The 14,311-nt window shown below is 36.5% G+C and overlaps 1 protein-coding gene across 1 annotated transcript in view; it reads left to right on the forward strand.

Moving 5' to 3' along the window:
• Window positions 1-2,156: 2,156 nt before the first annotated feature.
• Window positions 2,157-14,311, forward strand: part of GAS2 (growth arrest specific 2) — a 41,285-nt gene continuing 29,130 nt past the window's right edge. The window contains exons 1-2 of the mRNA XM_057382710.1: window positions 2,157-2,309; window positions 9,303-9,427. Coding sequence (XP_057238693.1) covers window positions 2,168-2,309; window positions 9,303-9,427 — 267 coding nt within the window. The 5' untranslated portion in view covers window positions 2,157-2,167. The remainder of the gene's footprint in view (window positions 2,310-9,302; window positions 9,428-14,311) is intronic.

A 14,311-nucleotide genomic window follows, 5' to 3' on the forward strand; every position in this document is an offset into this window, starting at 1 on the left:
TTGTTACCCTTCCAGCACGGGGTTTCATGGTTCACATTGCCCTGTGCATCCTTGAAATGTGAAATWACAGAAGAAATTTGGGGTGGAAGGGACCTYCAAGGGTYATCCAGTGTAACCCCCTCTGCAGAGCATGTCTGAGCTGTGGAATTATTCCCGGTGAAGAGGTGCAGTGTCTAAGTGGTTCCTTTAGGAAAACTTTTTCTGTTGTATTTTTCCAATCTGTGTGTAGAGAGAAACAAATTGCAGGTTTTTGTTCCTTAAATATTTAGATACATACACTCAGGAACATGAACCCTCCCTTTGTTTATTTTTTTAAATTGCATTTTACCTCTATCATTGCAGAGGTAATTCAAGAGGACAGAGTAATTTGAATTCTGGCTCTCACTGTATCACTGGAAGTTATAGACTCCAGTAATTGGTCAAAAATATTTGAAGGCTCTTTCTGGAAATCTCTGACAGATATTTGATTTTTCCCCATATAATCTTTAAAGACAAGTGGTGTCGGTTATGTTTCTTGCCTCTGTTTCTATCCAAAATGAAGCAGTGTTTTGAAGGACTGATTTGGGTGGTTCTGAGGGACTTAGAGAAGCTTTAAATATCCTGTCATTGAAATTCCTTAGCTGTTGGTAGCCTCTAGTCTGAGTCAGTCTGTTTTGAGAGTGACATTCCAGATTGATTTTTGCAGAGCTAACAGTCCAAGCCTCCTCCCTCCCYTCCCTTGCAGCCTGCCCTAAACGAACAGGTATGATTTGAATTTAATTAACCAGGAAGCCATAAATCCAAGCTGACAATTTTTTTACAAAGTCATTTTCAGAACAGAGCTGTGCATGAATTATGTGCTTTAGTCTGCCTTAAACTCCTCTTCTTTCAAAGGAACTTTGATACATAAAGGGGTTTTTTTTTGGTTAGAAAAATGTAAAATCTACTCATAATTCAGAAATATGTGTTTATACAAGAGAATAAATCTTTTTTATGTCTGTTTTTCCTTCTCCTAACTGAAAAAAAATTGTCTAATTTCAGTAAGACATATATTTGTAGTGAAAGCTGTGCCTATCTCAAGGGCAAGCTGAACTTCTGGACTTGGGGTGAGGTACTGTCAGCAGGAGCTTGAGCAGATCTTCTTGCAAACATGGAGTTTGCAGAGTATGGTTAAAACATGCTGTAGTATTTAAATGCCAATATTAAAATATCCAAAATAATGTTACACACATTTGGAAAAGTCAGTTACAGCACAATTTTATGGCATGGCAATTTTTTWCTATTTTTACATTTAGTAAATACATGACTTTTTTGGACAAAGAGATAGTTTTTAGTATTCTTGTTATTCAGGCCATAATGGATGGCGTAACGAGTTGTTCCTTTTTTTTTTCTGCTGTTGTTTTTAAATTCACAAATACCTCTTACCTGGTAGGAAAGGTATGCCAAGGACAGAAAGAGGGTTTGGGGAGTGTGAGAAGAAATGATGCTATCCAGTCAATACATTWGGTGTAGTTTTTTTCTCTAATTATTTTGTAGCTGAAGAATAGACTGTTTCCGTTTGATTACARCATTTATTAATTGGTAATAAGTTTGCTGTAGGAGCATAATTTGGTTGTTCCCATGTTTTTCCTGGGCCTGATCCAAAAACCTCTGAAGCTCTCCAATTAATCTGAATGGGTATTGGGTCAGGCACCGTAGTGAGTTGTTAGCTTTGTGTAAAATGTTTATTTTGATTTGATTTTAATMATTCCTTGGGGAATATTTGGTTGTGGTGGCAACACGTAGCTTGGTGAGTACAAAAGAAGTTAACATTTATCTGTATGATTTAATCACTTGCAAAAAGAACCCATTAACAAAACAAAGCTTTGGTTATTGTTGTTTAGACTGTGTGTAGATCCACATCTGTTTGTTTGATATTTGATTTCTGGGAATCGTGATTGCTGTTGTTATTATTGAATCACAGAATGGTTTGGGTTGGACAGGACCCTAAAGATCCCTCATTCCCACCCTTTCCACTGGTCCAGAGAACTGTCCAGCCTGGCTTTGAACACTTCCAGACTGGGAATCCTCTTCCGCATGGGATCATCCCCTACAATTCTAACCACGCGTGAATCTTTATTTCCTTTATCTCTTTTTAATTTTTTTTTTCTTTTGCTAGAATTGAAGAGCTCCAAGGAGTGGCTGAGCAATGTGCACTGCCCTGAGCCCCAAGGCACGAGGGCCTGGCCTGTCGGACATGCACCAGTACAGCCAGTGGCTGGCGAGCAGRCACGAGGCCAACCTGCTGCCCATGAAAGAGGACCTGGCCCTGTGGCTCACAAACCTGCTGGGTAAGGTGGAATATATATTCTCTTAGCTGGGAATTCACATTTCTTTCTGTTTCAAAAGTAAAGGTTGCTATGGTTTGGTAGCTGATATAGTGCAAATGTTAGCAAGGTCGGAAAAGCTATTGAGTAATTCATGGTGTTTTTGTGAGTGCATTACACATTCTGTGTTTAATTGCCTTTCAAACTTCCTTTTAATGTTTTTTATTTTTGGCATTTTTTTATTTTTTGGCATTTTTTGTATTAATACCGTTAATACCTTTAATACCGTTAATATTGTTAACGCCATTAATGCCATTAATACCATTAATACCATTAATATCACTAATACCATTACCATGTGAAAATAATTCACAAAGAGGGAATTTGGAAATGGTGAGCCAGGAAATGGAATGTTGTCTTTAAGAACACTCTGGGAAAAGCGGTTTTTGAATGATCTCTGTAAGTCCAAAGGAATAACCAAAGGAATGAGTGACTTACACAGTACCTCATCCTAAGGGAGACATTCAGTAATTCCTTTCATTAAATAAAGAGGAAAAAAAATATATCAGAAATTACGTTTACATGGAACTTTAGTTGATGTCATTTTGAAATAAAGAGGAAAAAAAATATATCAGAAATTACGTTTACATGGAACTTTAGTTGATGTCATTTTGGAGGAAAATCTGGATGAGCACTTCTAAATTTGGTGTGTACAGTTTTGGAGGATTCATTTAATTTGTTAAAAAAAATTTCTGAAATTTTTGAAATTTTCTGAAAGTCTGTTCTGGTGAGACATGAGCAGTGTCTTGGCATGGCAAATGCTGTAGCTAAAGCATCTCAGTGGTATCATACAATAACAGTGTATCCAGTGTCTTTCATCTGCACATTCTATATTGCTCTATTTTCTCTTTTTTAAAAAAAAAGAAATAGGAATATCACTTATGTTAAGAGAGATGTGGTCAATAAGCACAATGTCAATAGAACACAAGAACAGAGTATTTTGCAGGTACCCATTTGTGAGTTGGAGCAGTCATGAATTCACAACTGCAAAAGCAGCAGGTGTTTTAAATTAAATGTTTGTATGGCATTTCTATCTAAATTAATGAGTTTTGGATATGAAATTGTCTATGCAAAACCAGAAGAAAATTTGAGAACTTTTCATTCTAGTTACCACCCGAGAATAATCCAAGTGACTGTTTTTTGAGTTGGAAGCAACGCATTCCATTAAGGATTCAAGATATTGTTTAAATGTTTTAAACAATGAAGTTTTAGTGATCCACTCTAAAACAAACAGAAGCTTGTTTGCAGTCTGTAACAGAGTTCTCCCCGTGATAAGTTTAGGAATGAGGTCACTTTTTGAGCAAGAAAAGTAGSAACCAGCAGGAGGTTCCGAAATGCCAACTGTAATTAAATATCTGATTTTTCATATGGACACCAAATTCTGCACTGCAGAGCTAAATGGGCACAACCTTCTTTTAATTAAGCTGCATATACAGTTCATTTGCTTAATGTGTYCCCCCCCACACCTTCTTGCACCAAGCTCTCCTTTTCTCAGAGTTTGTGCTGATGAATTGAAATTATAGTGATTTGTCAGACTGCCTTGGGTTCCTATGTGGACATTGTTATTCAAATTAATAATTCAATTAAGTTAAAATTCACATTCAAAACAAATTAAGTGTGAGTTAAAATAATTGTTATTCATAGGAGTATATTAACTCAGAATTCAAATTCTGTTTAATTACTGCATAATTTGGATAAACTTCAAATAGAGAAGGGATGTGTGAGCATGCATAAGATAGAAATGAATATACAGCAGGCATTTTTCAGCATCCAAAAGGATAGAAGAATATGGAAGACTTTTTTTGGGTTTTTTGGGGATTTTTTTTCCCTCTACATGGAAGAAATAATGWATTTTGCACCAATGGTCAGTAGATTTTTACATGCATGGATGTGCATGTAACATGGAGCAGGTAATATTGTGATCCACATCCTGCCTTGCTCTGTTCTGTACCTTGTGGAGCTTCATTGTAAGTGTCCAGTGGCAGTTTTCAGAAAATAAGATTTCTCAATTTAGAAAGAAAATTAACATGGCATTTCATTTAACTTTTGCCATTTTGGTCCATGTTTTGTTTCATCTATATTTTGGTGTTCATTTGTGCTAATATTCAACAAGGACACGTCATCTTTTTGAAGTAATCTAGATTAAAAAAAAAAGTAATAGTATTTTAGGCAAGAGCAGGGTTGAACCTCTTTGAGGTAGTTTGGTCAAGTAATGGTGTTTTAGGAAATTTTTGTGGAGAGACAATTATATCCTATACAGTGTTACTGGAAGTTGAAAGGGTGATGGTTTTGCAGCAGCATAGCCTGATGTGGGTTCAGAATAAAAAACTGGGAAACATTATGGGATTATTGAACTTTATAATATGAATGAAAGATTTTGATATCAGATAGAAATTAAAATTTGACCTTACCCAATCGGTAAATAAGAAAACTGAGATACATGGTGCAGCTAGAAAATAACTTGGAAAGAATTTTTAATCCTAAGACTTTGAGTATTTAATTTAGGATGGACACTGTCTGGGGGTATTTTTTAGCAATCGCTGGTACTTTTGTGTAAATTTTGCTAATYATTTTTGGAGCCATATCAGAGAAGCTCAGAGCTTCTGACAGGACAGTTTGTCATTACAGCTCCATGGCTGAATAGATTTTAGCTGTCTGTACTCTGGGGGATGGAAAAAGGACATTGCAGAYGAAATCCATGTGTCAGATAGGATTAAGTCATCCCATGCTGGACTTTAGGGTGGTGTCAGAATGGGACATGGCAGTGCTGGGGTTTGTCTGCTGGAGAGGAAGGTTTTGCCTGTGGATGTTTTGTTTCCTACATTTCCTTCTGTCTGCTGAGCTTTGGTGGCTCTGTCAGAGTGGCAGTGACAAAGCCAAGGACAAAAGTTAACCTGTCTTGCTTTGTGTTCATCATCTTTGTGTTCATCATCTTTGTGTTCATCATCTTTGTGTTCATCATCTTTGTGTTCATCTTTGTGTTCATCTCTCAGCCTTTTCTTGTACAAGGTGGGAATGCTTTCACTGCTGCCAAACTCCAGATTTGGTGGAACATTTCTTGTGGGTACTGAAAAGCTCCACCTTGAGAAAGCTGCACATGGGAATTGGCACACTTGGGCCAGTTCACAGGACTCTTCCAGCAGGGGCAAGATGACAATCTGAAAGATTTGCTTGCCTGCTTTGCTCTTTGGTGTTGTCTCATTTTCTCATGTGTGCCTGCAGGAGCGAAATGTGTGACATGAGGAGTGGCCCTCCTCACTAGCCTGTAGTTTAGGATGGGTGCAGAGAGATGTTTTCTCTGTTTTATCTTTGGAAAAATAATTTYCCCCATTCCCAGAGTTGATTTACAAGCCCAAGAGGGTTATATTGACTTATATTCCATGCAACTTCATTCAGCACGTGGGACCAACTACACCTTGGGCTCCAAACTTTCAGTGCTGAAKCCTCTTCTTAGCAGGAAGAGGATTTTAGAAGCTCATAGCTGGGGAATGCAAGGWGCTGAGGAATTGGACATGTAAATGTTGAATATTGTTTAATGCATGTAAAAGTTGCTCAGGCACAAAAGTGAAGGAGGCTTGGAGAAAAGGAACAGAGAAATGAGGATGTTCGGAGATGCATTGAGATAAAGACCAGGCTGGGTATTGAAAAGGATGTAAAGTTTGAGGTTGGAGAATGGGAAGTCTTCTCCAAAAAAGGCATCTTTGTTTTGGTGTAAATGTGTGTCAGCTCGGTGTGGTCACTCACCTTGCTGCCTGTGTTCTGTACCAGAACACGCATTTCCAGCAGCAGCTTGTGCACACCAAGCCAGTGGAAAATGCAATTTAATTATCTGAGTATCAATTTGTTCACAGTGCTGATACCTCCAGCCATTCTGCCAGCACTGATATAGTTTCTTACTTATCTGAGTGGCTTTATCATTTTCTTTATTACCAACATGCCTTTGCATTTGCTTGCATGTCCCATTCCAAGTAAGCAACAGCATCTCAAGGCTTTACAAAATTATTACAATGAAAAATTGTAGTTCAGAATTATTACACTTTTCTATTATTCTTTCATGGCCCTCCAGTCTGGTTGTTTGAGGTTGTTGAGAGTGGGTGACCTGACAATTATTCACAGTTTTAGGGGAAGGTGTTCAGGTGCAACTGTTGGACTTTGGAAGGGGAATCTGGTGGTTTTGGTAAAAGAAAGAGCAAGCAGTACTTGAGAGAAACTTKAGAAAACTTTCTGAAAGTTTTTGTATTCCTGGTCTTTCTTCTCATACTTTCAGTGTTTTTTTTTTATTTTTTTTTATTTTACTTAATGTTATTCCCATTCTATAAAAACATCGCAATTGCTTTCTTGTAATTATAGGGGGAGTTSTACATTTTTAATAGAGTTTAATGTTTTTTCCATACAAACACACGGAGCGATTTTTTTTCTGGGACTTATGAACATTACTCTTATTTGAATCAATGCATTTCTACTGTTAAATAAGTCAGAGTGTCTGTTTTAGCAAAGAAATGCCACCTTTTGGAGCCATAAAATACACTGAATTGAAAGCTGACACCTAATATACTTTTCATTGGAGACAGATGTTCAGTGCAAAACTCATTCTTTCAGATTTCATAAGGGCAAATAGAACTCAAATAATCCAGCTTAGTGTACATTGTGCAGTGCCCAAACTGCTAATGCAATTCAGCTCTTMAAATAATATAAACATCTTGTTAAATAGTAGAAGATGATTTTTCTCATATCATTATAAAGAGAAAATATCTTTAAGTTTTAATAATAGTAAGTTTTGGTAACATTTTATTATTCTGAAATGATGAATTTATAAATCACTGGACATAGAAGGGATATGTAGAATGTGACTTTTTTTGTTTTACCTGTGTTAAAAATTATGCATTGCAAATTAAAAACTTTTAGTCTGTTAAAGGTACTGGAAATAAATTTTTTAGAAGTGGAATGTGTTATAAAATGTGATACTCAAACAGTTCCTGTAACACAGTTATTTTTCAATTTAGCTTTTTAGTGGCTTKATACCATTTTATATAAATGCTGATGGGGCAGATGGGAGATCATGCAGGCTAGAAAGGTGGCAAAGGCTTCTGAGATGCTGAGTTCAGTTTTTTTTTAAAATCTCTGAGCTGTTATAGTTCCAGTCCTGGTTTCATCTGAGCTGGAGACGTGGCAAAAATATTATCAGTTGGGTATAAACTAAGTGCAGGTCTGCAGTGCTGCTACTGCTGCTTTGCCTGGAGCTGTAAAARGGGCTAAATGGCAAATGGAATCAAAAAGGAATGAAAAGGGGGAAATCTTCATGTTAAACAGATATTTCTGAAGTAAAAATGTGTTAGAAAAAACAAGTTTAGCCTCAAGGAAAAATAGAAGYCTGCTGTATCTGAAGATGTTTGCTGCAACAATCTTTATCTTGGTGTTTTATTTTAATTTATCAAACTGAAAGGACTCACATTTTGGGTTTTGCCCAAAAGATGCTAAAACATCTCAAAGTTTCCCATCAAGGGCCTGCAGATATCAGCTTTCCTGTAGCATTTTCAAAACCATACTGCTTTATAATGCTGCAGTCTTCAGTATTGCAATTTGGAGTGTCAGGTTACAATGTGTCAGCAGGAAGTTCAGTCCTGATTTATATACTTCATTTTTGTTACTTTTGTATGTTAGTTTTCCCCTGTCTTCTTAGCAAAAAGATACAGGAAAGCTTTATTTCACTTTTCTATTTTCCCTGTAATTTTTTTGACAAAAAATTGCTGTTAACCTTTCTAAACAGATTAATGTTTTCAGTTTCCAAACACCTGATGGGAGCAGGAGTGAAGAACCACTCTCACTTCAGTTTTTCAATTTTTTTGGCACATTAGACTTTTATTGCTAATGATTGTTGTGKCAATGATTATTGCTGTGTAACAACSTATGAAAAATGAGTTAATAGTGTTGTTTYTGTTCCTAAATGCCATATGTGAATACTGGGGGAAAAAAATCCTATCTTAATTGGAAGAACAAGAATAAATCCTTGATGCTCTCCTGATTATGAGTGGAAGTTAAAAGGACTGAAAAATACAGCTKCTTGTCAACATAGTGTGCAAAGCAAAGGCAAATTTTWCAGTARAAAYATGAAAATGAAAAACCTTCARTAAGAAATTGGAATATTTTTACTGKAAATTATGTCAAGATCCTGGARGTTTAGTCTAGGATGGTCAATGGTTTTCTTTTATTTGGTCTGGTCAGCATGCAGTCACATCTTGGAGCATCTGATCCCCTTTTCCAGGGGGATGTAATCACATTTTCTTGTCAGGTTGGCCTTCTGTAGAGGAGAGGACAGCTCCTGGCAGCTGTGATGTGATGTAATAACTGATGTATTTTGGAGACAGAGCGTTGTGACTTTGTTCTTTTAGTGAAAATTTTAATCTGTGTGGCAAATAGATACATAAAATGACATTTCGCTCCCTCTGTTTTTTTATTTGCCTCACTTTACTTTTGAAAATGGACTTTCATAGGAGCACCTCAGTCACTGACCTGTCTGCTTCATCAAGATTTAAGAATCTTCTAAAATATACAGCCCTTTCCTACTTCTGTTATAAAATAAACTGTTATTAACTCATGCTGTACCTACACATTCACACTGGTGTAAACCATTCTCCTGCTGTACTCTGTCTTTTAAAACATTGTGTTAAAARCCCTGGATCTTCAGAAGTGAAGTGAAATGTGTGGAGTTGGATATGCTAGAACTATTTTTCAAAAATCACGTGTTTTCCCAAGGAAAGTGTTGGTTGGTTTGGGGTTTTTTTTTTATAATTTGCTGTATATCACCAGTAAAGTAAGGTTATTCACAAAATACTCAAAGTAATGCAGCTTTTTCAGTTAAACCTTATTTGGAAATATTGTCCAGATTTCTTTTGATTCTCCTTTTCACACAAATTCATGCATGCTTTCTGCCACGTTAACTTTCTGTTTGCTGTTCAGGTAGAGAAATAACAGCAGAAACCTTCATGGAGAAATTGGATAACGGCGCTTTGCTTTGCCGCTTGGCTGAGACCCTGCAGGAGAAATTCAAAGAAAACAGCTTTGATGCAAACAAACCTGGCAAAGTAAGTGTTGGTCAGCACTCCAGCATTTAATATCAGTTTCTGATGTATCTGACCATTTTGGTACTGAGTTTTTATTTTTTTTTGTAGCTAAGGGATTTTATATATGGAGATTCCGCGGATGGGCGGGGAGGTGATTGCTCTGTGTAGAAAAATCACCATATAAAACTGGGAGAAATTGGCATTTATTAAAGTTTCTATGCAAAAAAAGTTACTCAAAAAAGTACTTGTAATATGAGGAGAATAAGGGAAAGAAGATCTAGCAGTGGGATGTGGTAGCTAATAGCAAAAATGTGATCCTTGTATTTATTTCCAAAGGGGTTTCTGATGTATCTGACCATTTTGGTACTGAATTTTTATTTTTTTTTTTTTTGGCAGCTAAGAGATTTTATATGTGGAGATTCTGCGGATGGGCAGGGAGGTGATTGCTCTGTGTAAGAAAATCAGCATATAAAACTGGGAGGAATAATGCTTATTTGGTATTTATTAAAGTTTCTATGCAAAAAAGTTACTCAAAAAAGTACTTGTAATATGTGGAGAATAAGGGAAAGAAGATCTAGCAGTGGGATGTGGTAGCAAATAGCAAAAATGTGATCCTTGTATTTATTTCCAAAGGGAATATTAAGTAGCTGTGGGAGGTGTCTTTTCCTCCAAAAACAACTCCAGGGAGACCAATAATAAAACTCTCCAGTTAGTTTGGTGCCTTGAGTTTAAAGATCCTGTTTGTATACTGGAAGGGGTTTCAGTGAAGAGTTGAAGGAATGATACAAAAAAGTGAAATTTAGTTGATACTGAGGAGTTTTGGAAGGATCAGTTTAAGAACTTGTTTGAACACAACCTTGCTTTAATTTAAACTATTCTCACAGGACAGTCTTACTGGGAGGAATTCAAGAGTGCAGCGAGTTTATTTCTTGGAGAAGTTAAATTAAATGGTTGGCACATTAAAACATTCAATGGGAATTGTTTTTATTTTTCTGTTTGCATTCAGATGTGTCTTCCTTGAAAGCTAAAACAGGCAAATAAAGAACAGGTTATAAAGAAGCCAAGAACAGAAATCACATTATGCATCTYCTATTCTTGATGTTTTCATAACTTTCCTGCAGCAGAAAGTAGGACACAGCATCAATTTTGTCAGCTGCACCTGTGTAAATTATTATTCCTGGTTCCAAGTTGATAATTGTTGTTGCAGGAGGAATTCTCTGCCATATTTCCAAGTTCAAATTSTAATCAGGGCTTCATTAGTAGAATACTGGGGTGACTTGGGAGTTCCTCTTTGTGGTGTTGGTGTCACCTGAGTGTCTTGGCAGTTTCCAGATGAGAAAAAACACASAGAGGACCTGGCTAGACCAGAGGAAGGGTTACTCCTATTGTTTTTTCAACCTAAGTTACCTTAAAAGCCAATTAAATATTTGCAGTCCCATTTGGGATCGTTACTTTTGATTTGTTGGTCTTTATTTGTCAGGCTGCTACAATTGAAAATGCAATTCAGGGGAAAAAAAATCTGCCTGCTGCTGTTTTCTCAATGTGTATAATTTCATATTTGGTACAGCAAGAATCCAAAGAAATGGCAGAGTGATAGATTTGTGTCATTGTGTACTATTAGGAAGCTRTTAATCCTTKCAGATTTTAATTCCCTGTGTAGAAYTTTTGGGCAATAGGACTTTCCTGGTGAAAAATCTGACTTTATGGTGCCAAGAACATTTATGAGGAGATTATAGTCTATGAAATTTAGCGCAGAAAGAATTCCACAATCCTCCCCTGAATCATTATTATGCACTTTATTAATAATRTATAATGAATTTTGAAGCCATTTGACCCTTGCTGTGCACAGGAAAACAGAAACATCATCTTTCACTGAGGTGGCTTCACTGGCAGCCAGGAGAAGCCACTGATTTCTGTTGAGTTCTGTCAAAATAGATAACCCATTTTTCTATCCATGTATTTAACCTTGTATTCCTTGGCTTTCTGCTAGAAGCAAAAGCAGCATTTTTTTCTGTGAAATCAGTTTTTCATTGCTATTAACACTATCTTTTTTGAATCACCAATCTTTTGCTGTGTGATGGGTAAGCTGTGTCTTGGACAGAAAAAAAAGAAGAAAAAAAAAAGCCAAGAGAAAGTACTGAACTTTGAAAGCCATTTTGCTAAATTAAGTTTATTTTCMATATATGCTTACTCTTAAGAAGTTACAGCTGATGCCACACAGAGAATRTGTTCTGCTTTGACATTTAAGGCCATGGTTAAGGCATTCATTTAGTCCTGCAGTTATTTGAATATTGTAGTCAGTGTTTTATATAAAGGCTTGATGATGGTAATTACTTTTATTGGCATATTGTAAATCTGTTTGGGATCCCAAAGTATTCACCAATGCTTTCTCAGAATGTGGGAAGTTGATAATGAGTGATTTTTGGCTTTTGATGATCTCTGCAGTGATTATGTAGGGTGAGAATTTGGTCAGCACATGACCTGTAAACTTGAAATCCAATCTGCTGCTCCATTGAAATGACATCTCTCTACAGGACTTGATGAGACAATATAAATTCTGTATTTCACCAAAGAGTGATGTTTTGCTACTTGTTAAGTGAATTGCTTTCTTTCTTGTAAGTGCAGTGTTGTTTTTTATTAATCTGGAAGTTGTTCTTAGTTCCATGTCTATGGAAAAATTTGGCAAATTTTTTTTTTTTTTTTTGGTGTCTCCTAAACCTTCAAAACTTCCCTGTTGAGTTTTTGTATTTTAAATTTCCCTGTGGAGTTTAACTTTTATTTCACAGCTTTAGGAGGGGATTATATTATTTTCCTTAGATCTTTTTTTTTTCAGTGGGAAATGCTTGATTTTAAATTCTATGTATGCATTTCCATATTCAAAATTCCTTCAATCTATTTTTCATGTGCAYTTAGAACATTCTTTTGACCATTGGTCCAGTTTTTTAAGAATACCTGGGCAAAATGAGGGCAGAATTGAAGAAGGAAAAGGATTGCAGCTGGCCACAGGGCTAAGTTAAAAGGCAAATTGTAGAAAGTTTTGAAATAGATACGTGTTCTGTCTTGCTGATATAATCACATTTCAGTATGAATTTATGCTCATGTAACACTAAATTTTGCCAAGCAAGACACTGCAGAGCTTAATTTCCATCCTCTTCTTGGTTAATGTAGGTCAGCAGGAGATAAAAGTGAATTTTTCCTGATTTTTCCTGTGAGAACCCAGCTAGCTGTAACCCTCTTTCTTAGCAGACAAATTTGCTCATCTTTTTCTTTTTGTTCAGGCATAAGTGGCAGTTCAAAAAACTTCTGAAATCATCTTTTCAAAGGGGGAAACACCATGAACAGCCTTCAAAACACTGCTCAGGCCTAAGTCTGCCATAAATAAATGGGGATTTCAGCATGTGAGCTCTTGTTTTGAAAAAGCACTCAAAAAAAAAATAATTTTCCATGTGATTTCAGAGCATGGATGTAAGAGAGTCCCTTTTGGATTTAGAAGCMAACCTGACAGCATTTTTCCAGGATTGCATCACACGTTTCACTCTCACTTTCACATCCTGTATGAAACCACATGCGTGCACGTCAACAAGACAAAGATTGTAAAAGGAGTGTGACTGGGGAATTGTTTTCATGATATTTGATAGCAGTAATTGCAGCCACTGCTGTTTCAAAGCCACTGTGGTTATGCTACACTGTGTCAACAAAAGTCAGTTTTTGCCATGTGGAAACCTAATTACCCTCGGAATGATCTGTTGGAAAGGGTTTTTTGAAGTAGTCAGGCCATTTATACAAATCAGGAAAAAATATTTGTGCGTGAAACCCTTCTTAAATAAGAGCTCTCGTGTGTTGCAGGTTGGATATATTAAAAAAAAAAAAAGTCGACTTCTGTTTAAGAGGTGGTAGGAAAATTTAGTAGGTGATAAGAAAATATGAGAATTTCCCTATGATTTGTGTGATAAACCCAGTAGGGTTATTACTAAATGGAAAAGAAAGTGTGTTTTTTTTTTGTTTTGTTTTTTTTTTTGGTTTTTTTTTTGTTTTTTTTTTTGGCTGTTCTCTTCAGCAAGACCCTAATATTGTGGGAAATGGCATGAAATTTAGAATGACACATTTTAGTGAGATCATGCAATGTCTGGGTTATTTATCTGTGTAGTATTTGCTCCAGAAAATGACTTGGAAGTTTTTTTGGTCTTTTTTTGGTCCTTCAATAAGGTGGTTGTTCCCATGTGGTTGTTTTGCATGTGTTTTTTTTTTTTAGTCCTGAGCTGTCTGTTACTTAAACTTTTTTTCCCCCAAAACTAGAGAATTATGAAACTAGAGAATATCACAAATTTGTTTTAATTGTGCTGTTCTGTACCTAGACTCTTACTATTTACTGTGATAGCTCTTACTATCAAAAATGTGCTTTTAAAAGACACTGTGATCCCTATAACTATGAAGGAACATTGTAAATTCCATAAATATCCAGGTTCACAGTGAAGCTGGGCTAACTGGTGTGTTTAAAAGCCTCTCTCAGTTGTCAAAATTGCAAATTTTGGACAGTCTGTTACGTGTATGAAATTTCAGCTGCTTACTGACACATAAACAATCTGTTCCAAATTGCTCTTCTYGGAGGAAATTCTGCACTCAGGCACTGCAATGTGCCCAAATCAGAAGATATAAAATATTTAGAGCCAGGTTCTTGGATGTGTTGGTAGCACTGGGGAGCAGCAGTCACCAGGGAGGGTTCTGCCATTCCTGACAGGAATTGCAATATTTTCCCCATGGCTCCTTAAAAAAAAAAAAGGCAGATTCTCCTGGCCACCTCCTCAATTTTGGCTGTTTTTTCTCTGCTGAAGAACAGCTCCTGTGCTGGTGGGTTTGGGGCCAARGAGAGCAGATGGGCTGTGCCCACCCCGAGCCCAAAGCTGC

Source organism: Malurus melanocephalus, unplaced genomic scaffold, assembly GCF_030028575.1.
Source record: "Malurus melanocephalus ecotype Western Australia unplaced genomic scaffold, MMel_1.1 scaffold_580, whole genome shotgun sequence".
In the NCBI taxonomy this organism is placed as follows: Eukaryota; Metazoa; Chordata; class Aves; order Passeriformes; family Maluridae; genus Malurus; species Malurus melanocephalus.